Source organism: Leptodactylus fuscus, chromosome 10, assembly GCF_031893055.1.
Source record: "Leptodactylus fuscus isolate aLepFus1 chromosome 10, aLepFus1.hap2, whole genome shotgun sequence".
Classification (NCBI taxonomy): Eukaryota; Metazoa; Chordata; class Amphibia; order Anura; family Leptodactylidae; genus Leptodactylus; species Leptodactylus fuscus.
Window position 1 is genome coordinate 30063578 of NC_134274.1, and position 24345 is coordinate 30087922.

Sequence of the window (24345 nt, forward strand, 5' to 3'; positions counted from 1 at the left end):
AATATACTCCAAGAATAATAATCATAAACTTTGTATCGAATAGCCATCATGAAATAGGAGCAAAGCCAATTCCTTGGATACATTCCCTTGACCCATAATCACCTTGCAGGGTTGCCTGAAGCAATCTGCTAGACATCTATATACATTCCAGGATGGAATATCTTTATCCTTCGCAATCAAAATGGTAATGTGTGCATGAGAAATGTGGATCATCTTTATGTCAAGCCAGTTAACTTAAAGTGCAAATCTCCAACTCTTGTGTATTAAGCATGGTCATACTGAATGAGATGGTGTATCTGTGCTAAGAAATACAAACCAATAATATTCCAGCAACCTTGAAGGATAGGATTTGACCATAGTAGCAACGCAACATTTTCTAGATAGATAGATTTCTGAGTAGTTACACTGCTAACCCTTGATGCGGTCAGCAACCTACAGAAAAACCTGAGATAGAAATAGAATATATATATATCACAGCAATTGCCCGTTTCATCTCCTATTTCTTTCCCCTCTTATATTACAAATAAAAAGTATATATACACATACCATGCACCCATCTGCCTTTTTGCTAGCCTGCATCTGCAGTAGAACTTTTATATTGATCTGTCCCTATGATAAGTTATCAATATCCAACTCACAGCACCCTCACAATCAATTATTGACAGAGACATGGGATGGGAGTGAGCGGCAGTACTGTTTCAGGCCATTGCACTGCATGTGGAGCTGTGCTATTTCTGCTACTGATGCGGTACCTTTAGTCGGCTGCTTGGTAGGGGTTCCAAAAGTTAGACACCTTCTTGAATGGATATTGATGACCTATCCTATTGACAGGTCATTGATATAAAATTCCCAGAAAATCCTTTTAAGCATACCCTCTTAGCTGGTCTCCTGCTATAAAATGGAATGGATCAACAGGGGATAAAACCTTGTGCTCTCTGCAGATTGTCTAGAAGACTTTATATCACAGACTGACATGCTGTTAACTTCAGCACAAGTTCCCACTCACTAATATACATGCTGCTCCTGTTTTTCAGTTCATATGATTTTATAGCACACCCTGAGGACAGAAGTCTTCTAGTTTGGACTCTTGCTTGCTCTTGGAGTGGAGTGAGGTTGGTCATGATCCATGTTGGCATGTTGGCAGAGGAGACCAGACAGTACTATAAAAGCTCACAGGCAGTACTATAAAATCCTCAAAATCCTCCTGCAATTTTCACTCTGACACTTTGCCAACTAACACTCTGACACTTGCTAACTCTGTAGTGGTTTTCTTGGCAGTATTCTCCTCCTTTATATCCCAAACTGGATTACGATAGAAGGAAACACCTCTGTAGTTAAACCCATTAACCTGTCATTGCACCAACTACTTACAATATAAGAATGCTCTCCTGTAGACCTTAGTGAGTGTGCTCAAGACTATTGCTGCCATGGCTGTGACTTTACTTTAAAGTTTATCACTAAAGGCTAATAACAGAGCTCAGGCAATATTTCCACCCACATAGCCATGTGTAGAAAGTAAAATGAAAAACTAGAAGATAAAAACAGATTTTTTTTAAAAAAAGTCAGATTTCACTATCTGGCTTTAGTAAATACATTATTCATACACTCCTTTTAGGCTTCATTACATATCTTGGTTGCTGTCAATAATTTTATTGGTAGTTATATATTAGTATTTCCTCTGGTACCTTACAGAGGAGAGAGCACAGAGAATTTGCAGTTTCTCACAGCAACAGATGACCTGGGTTCTGTATTGAAAAACCGATGACAATGAAGCAGACAAGTATATTGTAGACTTTTAGTTACAGTGAATTGCCCTATTGATATTCCCTTTGTAACTATGTTGAGACTTTACACTACAGCCATACCCTGATACTTCAATGCAAACATTTAATAGTCAACACATAAGTTCTATGATATTGTCTGCAATCTTGTAATACTTCTTTTCTGATCTGTACAGCTTCCCTCACCTTTAGTAGCAGCACAATAGGTCTGGTGGTCAGGATGTGGAAAAATAGAGGAAACAGAGTCTGTCAACATCACAGTCCTGGTCATAGTGATCAGACTCCTCGGATTTAACATTTATGGTATCCCTAGTTCTGTGGAGAGAGGCGGTAAATGTTATTTTTGGAGGAATCCCAATGTGGTCCTCTGTACCTAAGCATACTGCACATCTTAGGTGATGGTGAACTTGTGTGTGAAAGGCCACGATATCACAAAAATTTGTCAGTAATCAGAGGTATCACCTGAAGCTTTGGGTCCCAATACGAAATCTGTACAAGGGCTCCATCTATCATGTACTATGTATAATACTGCTGCGTTATTGTAAGGCAAACAGATCTTTGACTTTTCATGCACTATGACCCCAGTGTGACTGCTATCTCTGTACTCATTACATATAAGTACGCCCCTGACAGTATTATGTAAATGAATAAAAAAATTAAAGTGCAAATCAAACTAAACCTTTTTTTTCTAATTCCATCTGCAAAATTAGATGTGGATGGACACTATACATTTAATGTTTTACTGATACTTCACTTTTACATTTTTCAAACAGTGAAGCAAACTCTGAGCATTAGCATGTGAATGATGCACGAGTTAAAATGCTGCCATCTGTGTCTTTGTTTGAATACTGTTCAAAAATATGATTATACTCTATTTTAAAGCACCAATATTTACCATTGTACTATACAATAGGGAACAATGATTGCATGTGACTTGCACAATGAGCCTCGCTTTTACAATCTATGCAAAATGATATTTAAAAAGGGAAAAATAAAAAGGACCCTGAAATGCAAATGTCTGGAATACAGTTGTAGCAAAGTTCTCTGCTGTTATGTCCTGAATAAACTGAACCAAAAGATTACATATTATTTCTGATATCAAAATAACTTTTACCCGGTGACAAATCTATTTTAGGGTAAGGCCCTACGTAGTAGGTCGCAGTGAGAAGCTTTGCAGGAAACACAACGGTGGAAACGTGATGTGATTTTTTCCTGCAGTGCTTTTCACAGAAAGTCTGCAGAGTTTTTCTCTGTGGACATTTCTGGTTCAATAACACCTATAGGAAAAAGCACTGCAGTACCTATACTTGTATGGACCATAGTATGTAAATACTACCAACAATCATGATGTATCAATACAGGTGATCTGCCAATCTAACATTGATGGCCTATCCTACAAAACTTTGCTACATCTATATACAACATGGATTCTTCTGCAAGTTTGCATTAGCCACATAGGCTATTTTGTGCATGTGTATTTCTAGCCTTAAAATACAATATGTCTTTCATTTCTTCCTTTTGTATAAACATACATATAGCACTTTGTTTTTTTCTGATGTACATTGCTTTTTAGTTACTATAGGAATCTAAATATACTCTATTTTATTCATATTTTTATAGACACTAGAACTGTGTACAGCATTGAGGATTTATCTGTAAAGTGTTATTACCCACATCTTCTTTCTTCTTCTTTCTACTAAGTCCAATTATATACTATGGGGAATGTTTCTTAATGAAAAGTAGAAAAAAAAAATGATGACTTTCCAGTTAATATCTCCTGCTTTATTCTCCAAGGAAGAAGTGTTCATTCTTGAAGTAATGTAACTCTTGACCTAAGCAATTACTATCATGCTTAGTACAGTAATAATGTCTGCTGAATGATTGCTTTAGTTTTCCATGGATGATACTGTATACAGTACTTACTGTAGCAGTATTGGCTTGTTATAATGCAGCCTTGTTTAGATATCTGTCTATGGTGTTATCCGTATATTGTATTCTTTGTTTAATAACATACTGGGGGATTCATTGTATTGTATGCCAGTCTGAGTGTCCTCTACACCAACACAAGGAGTTCCAAATTTACATTAGGAATATCCTCCTGACATCCATTTTTGTGACATAAATGATGATAAATATAGCAATGGTGGTGGCCTGTCTACCTTTGGAAAATTGGCAAGACTGGTGCAACCAAAATTGGCAGAACAGTTTTGATGATGGTTGTAAGCAGTGTAGCCATTAAACATTTAAGTTTTCAGACCTTATTACTTTTCCCTTTGTGGTCTTATTGTAAAATAGGTTACATTCATAATCTTTAGTTGTATTGGTCTAAGCTCATTCTCCCATAATAATATCCAAAATCAGGATTGTTGAAACTTGTACTCATAAAAACTGCATTATCAAAGGAAAATGCTGACTAAAGTCTAAATATGTAACTAATTGAGATTGGTCAGGTGAAACCGATATGTCCATCCCTACCTTACCTTAAACTAAGTTGAGGAATACATTTTCTTACAATATGATTGCGTGCAATACTGCAAGATGCGCCGACAGGTTGCATTACAGAAAATACATTGCCACTTTGTTCCTTAGAACTTTCAATGTTTTGTATCCACTTCAGACCTCGACAAAATACTGTCTTGGCAGTCTACAAACATGGCTTTGTTTTTCGTTTAACATGCTTTATTTACTGTGGGACCTTAGGGTGAGACAGGATGATGTGGCTGAATGCACAAAACCAGCCCAGGCCCACATGCAGTGTCAAATTTACTAGCAAAATTTGAGCATGACCTGTTCATAGTCTTTCTGCATAAAAAAAATATAAACTTTGTATTCCCAGAATCATAGTGAGTTAGTGACCCATAGTAAACAGATGGTGGCATAAAAATGAAGCCCGTTTTCTGACCTATATGCCAGTAAAAAAAAAAAAAAGTGCGTGGAGCAGGGCAGGGATGCCTTTTCTGACAGAGTTACAATTACTTTGGCAGAAAACTGGAGTCCCTGTCTGGCGTAGATTTCAGTTCTGGTACATGAAACTTCTTGCGGTGTGCTGGAACTAGTCAGAGGTCAGAGCCTCTTAATAATTCTCGTTCATGTGTCGCCAGCATTCACAATATTATGACACAATGTGCCCGTCTTAATAAATTCTCTCCAGAGTATTTCTGTTTACACTGACCTTTCTTGCTAATATTGTGTATTACTTTTATGGCTGTAGACATTTAAGGTCACAGGTATTTATTTTGTCAATGCGTTTTGTGACATATAACACATTTTAAAATCAAGCCAGTTCTAGGGTAGAAAATTGCAGAAGGGAATAATAGAATTGTGTTATTAGAAACATTCTGTAAATTGATATCATGACATTCAATTCCTTTAGTACATCTAAATTGAGCCATACAAGTAATGTTTCTGGTTTTGCAGGCAGAGCAAGACAATGGACACCCTCTCCCAGCATTTGCTAGTCTTCATATAGACATCCTGGATGAGAACAACCAAGCGCCATATTTCACTTTTTCCACATATCAGGGTTATATCTTGGAGTCTTCACCTGTTGGAACAACCATTTCAGAAAATCAGAACTTAACAGCACCACTGAAGTTTGTAGCCCTGGATAATGACATCGAAGAAGTGAGTTCTCCTATTTTATGACTTCATAATTCGCATTTGCTATGTGTTTAGAAAATGGTTACTACCGAGATTATTTATGTTTAATATGTGTAATCTATATTTGTGAATCAGTTGCATTCTAAACCCAAGTTAAGCAACAACCAGGGCTGGAAGGCTGAGGCCTCACATTGTGGAAACACAGCTTTTTTGTTTCAGATGTTGCTGCAGTTTTTGGAGCCAAAGCGAATAATGGTTACAAAAGGAATGGGAAATATATAGAAAGCTGTTATACTTCTTCCTTCTGATCAGTCCACCCCTGGCTTTGGCTCAAAAAAGTGCAACAAAAAAAAAAGCTGCATTTCCACAATGTGGGTCCTCAGCCTAACTCTAGACATGAAGACATTGCACCTGGACCTTTGTGCCTCAGAATCCCAAAGGCCCCTCTGCCACATAGGGAGACATCAACATTATAAGCGTCCCATAAAAGTTTGAGTGTTACCATTCTCCTAGTCAAAAGGACATGTTACTACACAGTCCAGGAGTAGCCAGTTCTGATTGGACAATGTCAGACTGTGTAGGGAACCCCCCCCCCAAAAAAAAAAAAAAAAATGTCTAAGAAGAAAAGAAGATGAATTACACATCACAAAGTTGTTGGCAAGATGATATTAATAGAGAATTCCAACAATGACTAAAACAGGCATGTTAAGAGAGGTGACAGAAAATCTTGAACTCATTAAAAAATATACCAAGCAGTACACTTTGTACTTGTTGACTATCCAATACAGAATATAAATTGCCTAAATTTTTCTAGTAGCTAATTTTATCAATTTTACAGTCTCTTGTTCCATCTAGGTACTCTTGTCCCTCACTTTGTCTATTTAATGCTTCCATAAATAGAAAAACCCAGTACAATACCAAACATGCAGACAACAGAGACCCTTTACTTTTATCCCAATATTACAAATGTTACTTGTTAAAAACATATTAGGATATCGCTTTAGGTACTGTAAGTAATCTGTATACTGCAGAAATGACTATGATGCACAGTTGTCTTATATATTCAATTTGTTTTTGAAACAAGCAAACTTTCTTTTGACTGCTTCTTATATTTATTTGCTCTTTGATTTTAGTAGCTATGATTTTAAAGGCAGTCTTCATTTTGAGTAGTTGCAAATGTATTGCTAGGCCTTGTACAAATGTGAGGTAAGACTCCAGGCCATTACTTGTCTTCCATATGTTTACAGCCACATGTCACTAGAAGCAGTTATTAATCCCTAGTTGGTACAAATACAAAGTCTATGACATTGCCTGTCAGCTAGTATTACCCAGACTTCTGTACAGGTATTCAATCCTAAATGACTTACTAGCACTGAAGGCTATTGCAGATAATACAAGGGGTAACATTTGGTCAGTGCCTTAGGCACAAAAAGCAGAAAGTGCTCTTATTTTCAGAAAAAAAGCTGTGATTCATGAGTTGGGAATGTTTACGGACTACTGATTTGTTTCATTGTTTTAGGTAGCCGTGTGTGAATGTTCCTGAGGTTTTTTTTTTGCTTTTTTAAAAATCTGTTCTGAAATATAGTGTGAGATTAATTTTTTATATATTGTTTTTTACACTTTAGTTTTGCTTCATTTGAAATAGAGAAATACACAAACTAGAAATTGGTTTACTCGGTACCCTGCTGGCATAATGCGCTGTCTATTTGTACAAGACCTTGGTAGGTGGGTGCCCACAGCAGGGTGTTGGATTGATCTGAATTTTGCTAATAATTGTAAAGTATAGAACAGCAATTTTACAGTTCTTATGCATTCTCAATGTTCCTATCTATGCTCTGTAGTAACGTTTTTTGATGTCCAGACTTGAATTTGTTCGATATGATAATATTTATAGCAGAACTAAACTTTCTGGCAACATTTGTCTCATTAATAAATTTTGTTTGCTATATCTCAGGCACTATGAAAGGTAGAAACTTGTTTTTTGTGTCATATGAAAGAAGATTTTCATCTTTCATATAACCATAAGGATAAAGTTCTACCTATATGCTTTCCAGAAATATCACTGCTTGTAAACACAGTCATGAATAGGATATTTATATGCAGCTCGAGCTATACATATCCCAATAAGCAAGCATAATGTCTGAGATATATCCGTTTGAATTGAACCTCCCAACCCTCATTTTTCATACTTCACACAGTGCTATACTCCATAAACAATGAGAAAATCAGACACGGGTTAGCTCTCAATAGAGAAACAAGGCAAAACTGGATTTCACAGAATTTTGTATATCACAAAATTCATTAATGACCCAAATGCTGCCAGAGAATCAAAAGTTGTCCGAAAATTTAGTTACACTTTAACACGCTGATCATTTCGTCCAACAACCAACATTCAGAGCTATACTTTAGTTATACTTTGTGCTCCGAAATTGTTGTTTATTGACAACTACCTAAAGTAGAGGTATATATATGACTAGGTCCGAAAGTAAACCAAAATTACTGCTTGATCATCTGTACTAATACAAGCAACAACTCAGCAACCATAACCAATTCAAGTTTGTCATTTTTTATTTTTTTTTTCAAAAATCAACTTAAAAAAAACATGATGGACAGTTGATATTTTATATAGACAAGTTGGAATATCACTTACTGTACAAAAAGTATACCACACTATGCATTTTAAGGTAGTAACAGTTGGACTCTGGCCTTCTCACCTTGTATCTGTGTAGAAAGTAGCCTTCCAACCTACTGATGAAGGTGTGTAGTAACATATTCAAGGGCCTTTACAAAGTTTAATTGTTTTATGTTGGATCTATTGGAAATATACCTTATTAAGCTGCAGGCTACTAACAATGTTGCTTAAATCTTCTACCCTTGAAAGATGCTGAGAGGCCACTTTCTTATTTTGATATGCACAAAGGAAGGGACCAGAGCTGGAACTCCCTACCAAGAACAAGAGCAGGGTCACACATCAATTAAATGACCCATATTTTCAAAAAATTGATGCCTAAATCTTTAATAATTCCATATATCGTGACCTGAGTATGTATGATTTTGAACATGTAGGTATGAGTGTGTGTGTGTGGGGGGGTACTGTCTCCATAAGAAGCCTTATAGGTCATGGGATATGTGTCTAAGTAATGCAAACTAGTTGTCTTTTCAAAAATGAGAAGCATTACATGGCCTCTTTTCACCTATTTGGGAAGAACCCCCCCCTTCCCGACCTATAGAACATCATAGGGCTCTCACCCAGTCAATCAGTACTCAATAGTCATGTTACAGGGTCTGCTAAATAGTCGGAAATTGATTTATATTGTGCTACTCCAGTAGGTTTGCTAGAGATATCACTTTCTTTTTTGTTTAATTTGTAATATTTTCATTTATTACATTTTTGTGCAACCTCATCCACAGTCCATTCTCATTAATGTGACCTCCTGTCAAAATCCAGAATAACCACCTTCAGCAGAGCGGACCGCTGCGAGACATGCAGGAAGAGATGGGATGTTGTGATGATGTTCACTGGGATGTTGGGTCATGCCGACTCCAGTGCTGTGGCCAACTGCACTAGGCTACACGGTTGAACATCTATGGTGCAAACAAACCGATCGAGGTGGTCCCACAGATTCTCGATTGGGTTCAAGCCCGGGGAATTTGCTGTCCAAAGGAGTATGGTAAACTCATCCTGGTGCTCCTCCAATCATGCATGTACACTGCGAGCTTTATGACACGTCGCATTGTCCTGTTGGTAGATGCCATCATCCTGAGGAAAAACAATTCGCATATAGGGGTGAACACGGTCCGCAAGGATAGATGCATACTTGTGTTGATCCATCATGCCTTCCAAAATAATGACTGCACCCAGATGGATGATGACACATGCCTTCTGCAATTGGTTATTTAATGTTGATGTCAAAAGTAGGCAGTGGTCACATTAATATGACTGGACTGTGTATTAATATAAACCCATTGAAAATCACCTTTTAAATTGACATTCAATGCAGTAATCCATTCCCAATTAGAAAGCTTTACTAGCATTATCAAGACATGTCAAAGTGTATCTTTTAATACTGCAGCTTCACCTCTTATCTCATCAAAGCATTGAAATATTATTTATAATTGTCTGAATATTTCTAGCGTCTATAGAAATATTGGAGGTCAAGGATGTTCACTGTGCATAAATTTACAACATAAGTAAAATATAATTTTACAATTTCAGGAGAGAAAAGCATAGCAAAACATGTAATGATTCATAGGCCACAAGTTTAGACCTGATTTGTGGCAATATGAATTATATAGCTCAGATCTGGCAGTTGAGTACATTGCCCTGGGAGCTACAAATGACAAGAAGTGATGAAAAACCGTCCCCAAGCTTTACTGCCACCGATTTACAACTTTCATTTTAAATCAACAACGCTGACTTTATTGCAAAAATGTAAAACCCAATAAGAAAATAGATTTTTTTTCTGCAGTTCTAACGTACTGTGATTTGTTCATTATAAAACAAGCATGGGGCTGTATTAAATTTGTTAAATTTGCTCCATAACATGGTAGCAGGAGCATCTATTATCATCTGCAAACCTTTCACAAGTAAGTGTCAATTCAAAGTTGTAATGCTGAATACAATCTGAACTTCAATATAAAAAAATTTCATGGATTCTAACCCACAGAGCAAACCACTTCACATGCCAATCTAACATTTCTCGGAACTCAATAAATGCTTCCTGTAAACACAGATTTGCCATTTCTTCTCAGTTCAGTGGCCTTTTAAGACCAATAAAGCTACTTTATTGGTAGGCCAAGTCATGAGCATTAGAAAAAATGTACGAATACAGCAAATCTCATTATTATACTCACGGAAGCATATCGATAATGCTCAAAAGACCATGTGTGTTCATATGTAAAATGCACATACGGTAAATTACATTGCATTCAAAGAGACTATCTCGTGTATCACTGAAGATCTATTGAGGGCTCACAGCTACACTGGACAAGGAGCATAAATCATATTAAAACCTATTGTCATTGAACACACAGTGGTTCTTATTGGTTCATGTATTTTATATAGTATATCCAAACTAGAGTAATATGTTATCTGAGAGAGAAAAAAATATACAATGCCACAGTAGGGTTGGATTATTAATACAGATTTCAGTCCCCTGATATTGAACTTTTCATCGTGCTGCCGAGGAACTGGAAGTCTGGTATTTCAGCCTGCTCTGCTGATGCCCTGACTCTTTGTCAAATGACTGACCCTTCTGTACTCAGAATACAAGCAGCATAAGTAAGTGTGGTTGGTCATGTAAAAAAAAAAGAATCAATTTATTTGCTTCAGTGCATCTAAAATAAGACATTAATATGGTCTTTGTTAAAATTATAGCTTAAAGGTGAAGTACAACCCCAATTTCCACTTTTAAGTGCTGTAATGCTAGGTGTGTTACATCAAGTGTAACTGTCTGTTCATTTTTATCTTTTACTATTTAGAGGAGCATTTGGTGAACATGTTTATAGTATGCGTTATTGACCTACCTTACTACTTTCTTGTAGCAAACAGACTCTAAAATAGTTTCAATACCTAGAACTGGTTCTAGTGTCATATGAAAGCTAAGAATCTCTATTATCAGATGTTACCAAGATCACAGTTTTATCTTTAACCCCTTCCCGACATGCGCCGTAATAGTACGGTGCATGTCAGGTCTGTAACTATGGCGACAACCCGGGAGCCGGGCAGCCGCCATAGCCGCCAGGTGTCTACTGCTTTAAGCAGTAGACAACCGGCTCTAATGCCTCCGATCGGTCCCCGATGCAACTAATTTAAGCCCATGTTTTTGTTGTCTAGTACGTTATATACAATCTAGAAACCCTGAACGCTGAAATTTTCTCATTTCTGCATACATCTATAGGGTCAAGAATACAATGCATACAGAATACAAGGATTTGTGAAAGATAAACATTTTTATTAAAATGAATAATAGTAAGGAAAATAAAAGCACAAAAAAACAAAGATTAACTTGACCTGCTTGAGATAGATTTGTTTTCATTGTAATAACCCCTTTAATGTGCTATATAAAAAAGCAAGTGTTAGAGAGACAAACTGTATGTGTATGACTAAAATACCAAAATTTTGTCTTGTTTAATCGCAAACCAACTGCAGAATTCTGCTTTGGAAGTAATAAACAATCCACTCTGCCAGTTAGTAATAGATGGTGTCAGAAAGGTTAATGGCCTCTTCTGCTTTCTTATTTCTTCCATAAATAGACTAGGTTCAATAACTGGATCAGTATTCTATTCTCTATGGAGAATGCTAGCATAACACATTTAATTTGAGATGATTTCCACAGTCCTCTACGCCATCGACCTTACTAAAGATGGTCATAGATATGTAGATTATCATTAAAGGTCTGATCAATTATATTAGTATTAATGACAATTATGCTTTATGTCTAGAACCTTTGTAGATATTAAATAAGTTTACAGGATTAGGAAACACAGTTGCTTTGTTCCACAAACAGCACCATACCTGTCCATTCACTACATGGGAGCTGAGTTGTAAGACCAGACATAAATCAATGGATAGATGCGATGCCATGTCAAGAAGAAAGCAGCTGATCATATACAATCTTATTAATAGAAATGGTTTTGATATTGTCTTGAGAAAATATATAGTGGTGGTAACATACATGTTGTTAGTACTGGAATTCCAGAATAAAGAGGCTTAGATGGTTGCCTTCATCCAAAAACAGTACCACAGTTGTTTGTGATATTGTAGATTTAGTCGCATTCGCCTCAGGGAAGCTGAGCTGTAATACCACTCACGAATAGAGATGAGTGAACAGTAAAATGTTCGAGGTTCGAATTCCCTCTGCCAGGCATCGGGCCTGGCAGAGCCGACTGTGCATGTCCGCTTGTAGTGCGGGCACTACAAGTGGACATGCGCAGTCGGCTCTGCCCAGGCCCGATGCCTGGCAGAGTGAATTCAGAACCGGAAGACGCCACGGGGAAGCTGCACGGAGAAGACTTCTAAAGGTAGGAGAAGAACCAGCGTTGATTGGCCGACTGTATAGTATTCGGCCAATCAATGCTGGTTCTGCATCGAACTTTTACATTCAAACAGCGAGTGGTACTCGATCAAGTACGAGTATTTCAAATACCGTAGTATTCGATCGAATACCTATTCGATCGACTACTACTCGCTCATCTCTACTCATGAACTGTAGAGATATGTGGAAGCATTTTTTTAAAGAAGTTAGCCATGTTTGGTAATCCCGGACAACCACTTTAGCATATGGCCTACTTGGTGGAGTCCTGAAATGAAATGTGATATTATTAACCAGTTTTTGAAATGCTGCCCCAATAAAGAATAGAAAAGTGTCCCACCACTATTTTGAACTATTAAGTTGACATATAAAACAGCATATAAATTTAGACACAGGATAACAGTAGGAATGAAGTCCACACAGAATGAAAGCACTACTGCATACCTGTAACCAGCATAGGTTAGTAATAAGACAGCAACTGGTGTATAAAGTGCAGATAGTACTTTAGTTGTAGGAGTGCACATAGTATGGTCAATAGTAATAAATCTAGTCAAATCCCAAGTATAAACATAATAATTCCAATTCAGTGGTCTCAAGTGTCTACCAGAATAGTCGACCCACATTCCACCAAAAGGCTTTGTCAGGTTTAGAATGACACCTTGATATTTTAATGGAGAATCCATATCTTCCCTGGAATAAATTTTCCTGCCATTTTCTCTGAACAATTGGTTAGCAGTAATGCATAATAATGCTCCGCAAGAGTTTTTACAAGTGTTAAAGTTTAAAAAAAAAAGAAAAAAAAGAAACAAAGGAATGAAACATTATCATAAGCATATTCAGCCACTAAAAGGCAAAGGAAATTACCAGCTAAAGATGGACAGAGGTTCAGCTTCCTTCACTTATCTGTATCAAAGTTTGTTTGAATGGCATAAATTTAATTAACCTGCATTAATACAATGAGTGCTGAATAAACTGTTTCTAGCAAAGGTTAACAGCATGCATGAACTACCTTGTATTTTGCATGGTTTTAAGCAAATCTTTTCAGCTGCAGTTTATTTTACGTGAGAAATGGCCTAATATTGTCACCATATGCAAAGCTGATTTCCCTAATTGACGGTCAAAGGATCCACTGATGAGAACCACTTACATCTTGTCTTAAAAATTATTGCAATATCTGCTGAATTTTAAAAGGAAAGAATTTTTGGTGATGGACTGTAGAATGTAATCATATATATATATATATATATATATATATATATATATATATATAATATATATATTGATTGATTGATTGATCTTTCCCATTATAGAAACTTATACCCTATCTTATTCCCTATCCATATGGCAAGGGATAAGTGTCTGATTGTTGGGGGCCCAATCACTGAGTCCCCCAATGATCAGGAATCATGGGGGATTGAAAGTTCACCTGTGAATGGAGCGTCAGTGCACTTGCATACCCAACACTTCATTCACTTCTATGAGGCTCGGGCATTGCCAGAGATTACAGTCTCAGCAGTCTTATAGAAGTGAATGGAATGCAGGTCATGCAAGCACACTGTGGCTTCATTCACAAGGAGGCCATAGGGTAATTTTTGGTCCCCCATCCTTCTGATCACTAGGCAACTCGGCGATCGGGCCTCCAGAAATCGGACACTTATCACTTGCCCTGTGAATAGGGCATAAGTGTCCAAAACAGGCCAAGCCCTTTAGGTTATTGCCTACCTATTCTGGGGAAGAGCAGTAAGGCAGTTTTTACTTGATAAAGTTTGTCTCATCACCAAAGCTGGCTAAACACGGTACATGTTTCTAAGAAGTATGCCAATGATGGCTATAAGGTTATTCTGCTTACAACAGTCATTAGTATTTACCTTAAAAAGCATAGGTCTAGACCATGTGGTATAGGTTACTCTTGGTCATTGAAAGTAAAAAACTTTTTTTATGGGGCATCCTGGGCACTTGACAAGTAGAAAAGTGTATGCACTATGGACATGTCAGTTCAAGTTAAAGGGGTTCTTCCATCTCAGTCTTTCAGCCGGGCTGCATGCAGAGTCTACTTCTCACTTCCTGTATCCCCCCCCCCCCCCCCCGAACGGGACACACAATCAGATATTATGCAGATGTTTGTACAGAACAGACTCAGTGTTATCTGTGTGTTCACATAGAGAGATGACAGACCGGGCTTTATCAGCAAACTGCAATTAGCTGAACAGATTGTCCTGCTGGCACTAAGTGACATCACTTGTCCTATAGGAAAACTCTTCAATTTACATAAGCTACCAGTATAGATAGGATCCTTGAGATGGGACAACCTCTTTAAATATTACAAGATGTTTTTACTATGTATAACTCATAAATATTATAAAATACACAATCTGACTTGGAAATACAACAAACATTGCAGAAATTATAGTTGCAAGCATAACAGGTGTTAAGTATGCCACTGGTGCCATGGTATATTTTATGTTAACACAATGCTTTGCAACATGGTGTGTCTGCCTCTGTCTGCTTTAGCTTTTTATCTGTTAAACACCTTTGGGTATGCATCTGTCCTGATAGGAATAATACATCGCCACCTGCTTTTCTGGTTGTTTTGTACGATATATCTGTATGAAAGTGATTGAAATGACTTGGACTCTGTGACTTATATTTGATTTATCAGGTGATGATAAAAGTTATGCTTAATGTACAATGGCAAATACAGACTTTCTACAGTCGAACACTTTATAGTGGGTCATGTGGCAAGGAGATTTGTGATTCCCTAACATGGACAGTATGAAATCATGAGAGGCTCCCTGGTTACAAAAAAACTATGTTGTACTCTGAACTACTGTGGTGGTTCAGAAAACATAATATAAAACTGAGAAAGGAATGAGAAGAAGTATCCAGGGGCTATCTCCCTGCTGATTTTTCCCAACCCGGACCTGCTTTAATGACAGGTTTTTCCCTATTTACACTAAGTACCTCAGTTGAATGTAAATAACAGTTTGGTTGACTAAAATACCATAAAGCATGTCTCTAAACTTTGAAAGTACGCCTCTTCTTATGATCAGACATGTATAGTACTAAGCACTGCTGCCAGTATTACACCTATTTCTTTCAATACTAACCACTCATAGTAAAAGCAGTAAAAAAAAGACAAATTTATAAGTGCAAAAACATAAGACAATCTGAAAATGTCACAATTTTGTATTTACTTTGTTTCCCATGTTGTAAAAAATGGACTGTCCTAGACACAACCTGTGATGTTGGTTCTGGGAAAGTGCGTGATAGATAATTTTTCTATCTCCCATAAAACCATACATTTTGTCCTGAGAAGATAGTCTAAATATGTCCATATGTAGAAACGAATCGCATGGACACAGTGGTGATCCTAGCCTGTCTGCTGCCTTAGATAAACTATACAAAGGTGCCCCCCCCAAAAATAAATAAATAAATAAATAAATATATATATATATATATATATATATATATATATATATATATATATATATTAGAGGGAGGACCCGGCTTCGCACGGGTATATTACAATTTATGTTTGTGTACTGGCCCCATAAGAATTGTCCAATTTTGCACTGGTGTATTTTGTATGTGGTTTGTGTGTATGTCCATAAGCGTAATGTGATTATGTGTATCTCATTTTGGATGTCAGTGAAAAACCTGTGATCAGTTGTTATGGATACCTGGAGTAAAGCTGTATCTAATCCTTCCCCGTGTAGTACTGTGTTTAGATGCAAGTGTCTAATTCTTGTTGGTGTGGTACTTTGTGCAGATGCACATATCTAATCCTCACCATGTGATATTGTGTGAAGAGGCGCGTATCTAATCCTCCAGTAAGTGAAACTGTGTGCAGATGCGCATATCTAATCCTCCCCCATGTGGAACTGTGTGCTGAGACGCGTATCTAATTCTCTGGCATGTGGTACTGTATGCAGAGGCCTGTATCTAATCCTCCAAAGTGTGGTACTGTGTGCACACACGTATCTAATCCTCCCCTGTGTGGTACTGTGTGAAGAGTCGCGTATCTAATCCTACTGCATGTGGTACTGTGTGCAGATGCGTGTATCTAATTCTATGGCGTGTACAACTGTGTGCAGACGCGCGTATCTAATCCTCTGGAGTGTGGAACTGTGTGTAGACGTGTGTATCTAATCCTACGGCATGTGGTACTCTGTGCAGACGTGTGTATCTAATCCTATGGCGTGTACAACTGTGTGCAGACGCACGTATCTAATCCTCTGGAGTGTGGAACTGTGTGTAGACGTGCGTATCTAATTCTACGGCATGTGGTACTGTGTGCAGACGTGCGTATCTAATCCTCCCCCATGTGGTACTGTGTGTAGACGCGCGTATCTAATCCTACGGCATGTGGTACTGTGTGCAGACGCGTGTATCTAATCCTATGGCGTTTACAACTGTGTGAAGACACGTGTATCTAATCCTCCCCTGTGTGGTATTGTGTGAAGAGGTGCGTATCTAATCCTACAGTGTGTGGAACTGTGTGTAGAAGCATGTATCCAATCCCCCGGCATGTGGTACTGTGTGCAGACGTGCGTATATAATCCTATGGCATGTGGTACTGTGTGTAGACGCGCGTATCTAATCCTCCCCCATGTGGTACTGTGTGCTGAGATGCATATCTAATTCTCTGGCTTGTGGTACTGTGTGCAGAGGCATGTATCTAATCCTCCAAAGTGTGGTACTGTGTGCACACACACGTATCTAATCTTTCCCTGTGTGGTATTGTGTGAAGAGGCGTGTATCTAATCCTTCGGCGTGTGGAACTGTGTGTAGACGCACGTATCTAATCCTACTGCATGTGGTACTGTGTGAAGACGCGTGTATCTAATCCTATGGCGTGTACAACTGTGTGCAGACGCACGTATCTAATCCTCTGGAGTGTGGAACTGTGTGTAGACGCGTGTATCTAATCCTAAGGCATGTGGTACTCTGTGCAGATGCGTGTATCTAATCCTATGGCGTGTACATATGTGTGCAGACGCGCGTATCTAATCCTCTGGAGTGTGGAACTGTGTGTAGACGCCTGTAACTAATCCTTCGGTATGTGGAACTGTGTGCAGAAATGCGTATTTAATTCTCTGGTTTGTGGGACTCTGTGCAGACCCGTGTATCTAATCCTCTGGTGTGTGATACTGTGTGCTGATCTGTGTATCTAATCCTCTGATGCGTGTATCTCAGTTTGGATATCAGTGTTGTATTGTGCATGTGGAGTGACCATGTGTATTGCAGTTGGAATATGAGTGAAAGTCTTGCAGGTTTGTATTGGCTAAGGGGGGGGGGGGCACTGTGTTTGGAATGCTGTATCTCAGCAACGGTACGTCCGAGCGAGTTGGAGTCTCGTCTTAAACCTTCCCGGATATCTGAAGTATCTCTGTACCAAATTTGGTGAAGATCGGTCCAGTCGTTTGGTTCGCATTAGAGCACAGACAGACAGACAGAAATTCATTTTTATAATATAGGGATATATAATGTAGCCACCTGGATGATATTTCTGGTTATGTGATGGGGCCCTCCCAATTATGACATGCCCCCCAAAAGTTTCCTTATTTGGCCCCGCATAGTATACAATCCTCTTTATTTGGTCCACCTCACGGTACATGACACCCGTTTATGGTTGTCACACAGCTTTTCTGGAGTCCTGAACGACATAAATAAATCCTTTATCACTGTATGGTAAGACTTTTCTTGTGCACACCCCAGTAGCAACCAAGACTTTTCACAGCTTTTCTTGAGTCCTAAATGTTATAAATGTATGCATTTCCTATAACTTTACCAAAGACAGACTTACCATTGAAGCACACTAGAAAACTGGAAAACAACCAATTCGGTTACAGTAACAGCTCCCGCAGAGATTTTCACTCAGCTTTCTACAGTACTGAATGGCAGCAAGGTCCAGTTATCCAGTGTGAGTGGATGTATTGATGTAAAACAAGCCATATATGTTGTTAAGGTTACTAGGAAAGCTGGGTAAACTGTGATGGACACCATATTACATAAAATCCTGAATGAAAGTTCTGCCTAGTTGATTGACCATATAACAGGACTAGAGATGAGTGAACACTGTTCGGATCGGCCGATCCGAACAGCACGCTCCCATAGAAATGAATGGAAGCACCTGACACATACGCTTTGCCGGCGGCCGGCCGCTTCCATTCATTCCTATGGGAGCATGCTGTTTGGAATGGCTGTTGAAGGGGCAGCCTGTGCATCACAGCCTTCCGACTTATAAAAGCCTACCTGACAGCCATTTTGAAAAATTGACCAATAGGAACTTAAGGAATTTGCATAATTTCCCAGAATCCTTTGCTGGAACTCTCTCTCTTTAAGATTATTGAATGGTGGAAAGAATAACACATTTTCACAACGGTTGCAATAAGTGAAACTGTGCTGCTGGACTATGTACCACCCATAGACAGGATTGGTGCTGTTTCTTTGCAGCCATGTTTCTCGAAACTTAAACAACCACGGTGATCTGTGCTACCATTACTAGCCGAGAGCTAAGTGATGGCCAGCTAGCATTGATCCCGGCAATCGGTGATCTGTGCTACCATTACCAGCTGAGTGATGGCCAGCTAGAATCACAGGGGATCATGCCTCTGCAGCTTAGCTTCTAACATGGACCGCCTACCTGGCAGCCATTTTGTAAAAACTGACCAATGGGAAGGTGAGAATTTGCATAATTTCCCAGAATCCTTTGCTGGAACTCTCCCTAAGCTTAATGAGCAGTGAAAATAATAAATTAAATGAAGCAAAATCCAAGAAAATGGCTAGAAAACTGGTCTGTGCAGTTGATGGGCGGAGCCTACTGATTCGGTCCTCTCCCGGCAGCAGCGTCGCCGGGTCAGGATGTCAGTAGCTGAAATTTTGAGCAAAAAAACAAAACAAAAAAAGTCTCAGATACATTTGAATAACACGTAGCTTGTTTTCATGGTCTTTGTTCTTTACCATAATATTCTGAGAAACAGCCAAGACGGTATAGCCCGGCAGGTGTCACTCGCCAGACTCAGTCACCACACTCAGCAGCAGCCCAAGACCGCTACTAGCAGGCAGACATGGAGCAGTCCACGCTGATTTCTCTCAAGAGTGCAGAACGCTCTCTAAATGTAAAAGGGGACCAGCAACCTCACAGGGACAACCTCAGAGCAACATTCATTGAACTTAAGGAGAGTGAACTTAACTCAAGCAGTGCATTATGGGAATTTATGTAAATCTAAAGGGCTTCTCTTATAATCTTATTCCAGAGGAGGAGCCTCACATAAGTCCTCCCAGGTCGTCTCACTACTTTTAGTGCACCATGGAGCAAGGCCCAATGACTCCATCAGCCTTCTTGTGCTTAAGTTCCTTAACTTTGCTTCTGTGCATGTTCAGGCAAATCTCAAGCATTTTCACAACTCTTGTAATAAATGGAATGGAGCTGCAATATCAGGCACAACCCATGGACAGGTAGAGGCACTGTTTTTTGAAGTATGCAGCCATGTTTCTCTAAAGCTAAACAACCCTTTAAAGATCTATCAATGCTCAGACTAAGCTCTGACAAAGGTGTCCCTTTAAGTGATCTCAGTGATGTGTGCTACCATTACCATATGATGGCCAGCAAGGGGCAGCCTGTGCATCACAGAAGACCATGCTTCTGGAGGTTGCCTTCCGACTTATAAAAGCCTACCTGGCAGCCATTTTGAAAAATTGACCAATAGGAACTTAAGGAATTTGAATAATTTCCCAGAATCCTTTGCTGGAACTCTCTCTCTCTAAGCTTATTGAATGGTGGAAAGAATAACACATTTTCACAACGGTTGCAATAAGTGAAACTGTGCTGCTGGACTACGTACCACCCATAGACAGGATTGGTGCTGTTTCTTTGCAGCCATGTTTCTCGAAACCTAAACAACCACGGTGATCTGTGCTACCATTACTAGCCGAGAGCTAAGTGATGGCCAGCCAGCATTGATCCCGGCAATCGGTGATCTGTGCTACCATTACCAGCTGAGTGATGGCCAGCTAGAATCACAGGGGATCATGCCTCTGCAGCTTAGCTTCTAACATGGACCGCCTACCTGGCAGCCATTTTGTAAAAACTGACCAATGGGAAGGTGAGAATTTGCATAATTTCCCAGAATCCTTTGCTGGAACTCTCCCTAAGCTTAATGAGCAGTGAAAATAATAAATTAAATGAAGCAAAATCCAAGAAAATGGCTAGAAAACTGGTCTGTGCAGTTGATGGGCGGAGCCTACTGATTCGGTCCTCTCCCGGCAGCAGGGTCGCCGGGTCAGGATTTCAGAAGCTGAAATTTTGAGCAAAAAAAAAAACAAAACAAAAAAAGTCTCAGATACATTTGAATAACACATAGCGTGTTTTCATGGTCTTTGTTCTTTACTATAATATTCTGAGAAACAGCCGAGACGGTATAGCCCGGCAGGTGTCACTGCCCAGACTCAGTCACCACACTCAGCAGCAGCCCAAGACCGCTACTAGCAGGCAGACATGGAGCAGTCCACGCTGATTTCTCTCAAGAGTGCAGAACGCTCTCTAAATGTAAAAGGGGACCAGCAACCTCACAGGGACAACCTCAGAGCAACATTCATTGAACTTAAGGAGAGTGAACTTAACTCAAGCAGTGCATTATGGGAATTTATGTAAATCTAAAGGGCTTCTCTTATAATCTTATTCCAGAGGAGGAGCCTCACATAAGTCCTCCCAGGTCGTCTCACTACTTTTAGTGCACCATGGAGCAAGGCCCAATGACTCCATCAGCCTTCTTGTGCTTAAGTTCCTTAACTTTGCTTCTGTGCATGTTCAGGCAAATCTCAAGCATTTTCACAACTCTTGTAATAAATGGAATGGAGCTGCAATATCAGGCACAACCCATGGACAGGTAGAGGCACTGTTTTTTGAAGTATGCAGCCATGTTTCTCTAAAGCTAAACAACCCTTTAAAGATCTATCAATGCTCAGACTAAGCTCTGACAAAGGTGTCCCTTTAAGTGATCTCAGTGATGTGTGCTACCATTACCATATGATGGCCAGCAAGGGGCAGCCTGTGCATCACAGAAGACCATGCTTCTGGAGGTTGCCTTCCGACTTATAAAAGCCTACCTGGCAGCCATTTTGAAAAATTGACCAATAGGAACTTAAGGAATTTGCATAATTTCCCAGAATCCTTTGCTGGAACTCTCTCTCTAAGCTTATTGAATGGTGGAAAGAATAACACATTTTCACAACGGTTGCAATAAGTGAAACTGTGCTGCTGGACTACGTACCACCTATAGACAGGATTGGTGCTGTTTCTTTGCAGCCATGTTTCTCGAAACCTAAACAACCACGGTGATCTGTGCTACCATTACTAGCCGAGAGCTAAGTGATGGCTAGCCAGCATTGATCCCGGCAATCGGTGATCTGTGCTACCATTACCAGCTGAGTGATGGCCAGCTAGAATCACAGGGGATCATGCCTCTGCAGCTTAGCTTCTAACAGGGACCGCCTACCTGGCAGCCATTTTGTAAAAACTGACCAATGGGAAGGTGAGAATTTGCATAATTTCCCAGAATCCTTTGCTGGAACTCTCCCTAAGCTTAATGAGCAGTGAAAATAATAAATTAAATGAAGCAAAATCCAAGAAAATGGCTAGAAAACTGGTCTGTGCAGTTGATGGGTGTAGCCTACTGATTCGGTCCTCTCCCGGCAGCAGGGTCGCCAGGTCAGGATTTCAGAAGCTGAAATTTTGAGCAAAAAAAAAAAAACAAAAAAAGTCTCAGATACATTTGAATAACACGTAGCTTGTTTTCATGGTCTTTGTTCTTTACTATAATATTCTGAGAAACAGCCGAGACGGTATAGCCCAGCAGGTGTCACTGCCAGACTCAGTCACCACACTCAGCAGCAGCCCAAGACCGCTACTAGCAGGCAGACATGGAGCAGTCCACACTGATTTCTCTCAAGAGGGCAGAACGCTCTCTAAATGTAAAAAGGGACCAGCAACCTCACAGGGACAACCTCAGAGCAACATTCATTGAACTTAAGGAGAGTGAACTTAACTCAAGCAGTGCATTATGGGAATTTATGTAAATCTAAAGGGCTTCTCTTATAATCTTATTCCAGAGGAGGAGCCTCACATAAGTCCTCCCAGGTCGTCTCACTACTTTTAGTGCACCATGGAGCAAGGCCCAATGACTCCATCAGCCTTCTTGTGCTTAAGTTCCTTAACTTTGCTTCTGTGCATGTTCAGGCAAATCTCAAGCATTTTCACAACTCTTGTAATAAATGGAATGGAGCTGCAATATCAGGCACAACCCATGGACAGGTAGAGGCACTGTTTTTTGAAGTATGCAGCCATGTTTCTCTAAAGCTAAACAACCCTTTAAAGATCTATCAATGCTCAGACTAAGCTCTGACAAAGGTGTCCCTTTAAGTGATCTCAGTGATGTGTGCTACCATTACCATATGATGGCCAGCAAGGGGCAGCCTGTGCATCACAGAAGACCATGCTTCTGGAGGTTGCCTTCCGACTTATAAAAGCCTACCTGGCAGCCATTTTGAAAAATTGACCAATAGGAACTTAAGGAATTTGCATAATTTCCCAGAATCCTTTGCTGGAACTCTCTCTCTCTAAGCTTATTGAATGGTGGAAAGAATAACACATTTTCACAACGGTTGCAGTAAGTGAAACTGTGCTGCTGGACTACGTACCACCTATAGACAGGATTGGTGCTGTTTCTTTGCAGCCATGTTTCTCGAAACCTAAACAACCACGGTGATCTGTGCTACCATTACTAGCCGAGAGCTAAGTGATGGCTAGCCAGCATTGATCCCGGCAATCGGTGATCTGTGCTACCATTACCAGCTGAGTGATGGCCAGCTAGAATCACAGGGGATCATGCCTCTGCAGCTTAGCTTCTAACAGGGACCGCCTACCTGGCAGCCATTTTGTAAAAACTGACCAATGGGAAGGTGAGAATTTGCATAATTTCCCAGAATCCTTTGCTGGAACTCTCCCTAAGCTTAATGAGCAGTGAAAATAATAAATTAAATGAAGCAAAATCCAAGAAAATGGCTAGAAAACTGGTCTGTGCAGTTGATGGGTGTAGCCTACTGATTCGGTCCTCTCCCGGCAGCAGGGTCGCCAGGTCAGGATTTCAGAAGCTGAAATTTTGAGCAAAAAAAAAAAAAAACAAAAAAAAGTCTCAGATACATTTGAATAACACGTAGCTTGTTTTCATGGTCTTTGTTCTTTACTATAATATTCTGAGAAACAGCCGAGACGGTATAGCCCAGCAGGTGTCACTGCCAGACTCAGTCACCACACTCAGCAGCAGCCCAAGACCGCTACTAGCAGGCAGACATGGAGCAGTCCACACTGATTTCTCTCAAGAGGGCAGAACGCTCTCTAAATGTAAAAAGGGACCAGCAACCTCACAGGGACAACCTCAGAGCAACATTCATTGAACTTAAGGAGAGTGAACTTAACTCAAGCAGTGCATTATGGGAATTTATGTAAATCTAAAGGGCTTCTCTTATAATCTTATTCCAGAGGAGGAGCCTCACATAAGTCCTCCCAGGTCGTCTCACTACTTTTAGTGCACCATGGAGCAAGGCCCAATGACTCCATCAGCCTTCTTGTGCTTAAGTTCCTTAACTTTGCTTCTGTGCATGTTCAGGCAAATCTCAAGCATTTTGACAACTCTTGTAATAAATGGAATGGAGCTGCAATATCAGGCACAACCCATGGACAGGTAGAGGCACTGTTTTTTGAAGTATGCAGCCATGTTTCTCTAAAGCTAAACAACCCTTTAAAGATCTATCAATGCTCAGACTAAGCTCTGACAAAGGTGTCCCTTTAAGTGATCTCAGTGATGTGTGCTACCATTACCATATGATGGCCAGCAAGGGGCAGCCTGTGCATCACAGAAGACCATGCT

General features: G+C 39.6%; 1 protein-coding gene across 3 annotated transcripts in view; it reads left to right on the plus strand.

Annotated features, from left to right (window-relative positions):
• Window positions 1-24345, plus strand: part of PCDH15 (protocadherin related 15) — a 1015846-nt gene that overhangs the window by 525100 nt on the left and 466401 nt on the right. For all 3 annotated transcript variants that reach the window (XM_075257479.1, XM_075257481.1, XM_075257480.1), the window contains one exon: window positions 5199-5405. In XM_075257479.1, coding sequence (XP_075113580.1) covers window positions 5199-5405 — 207 coding nt within the window. The remainder of the gene's footprint in view (window positions 1-5198; window positions 5406-24345) is intronic.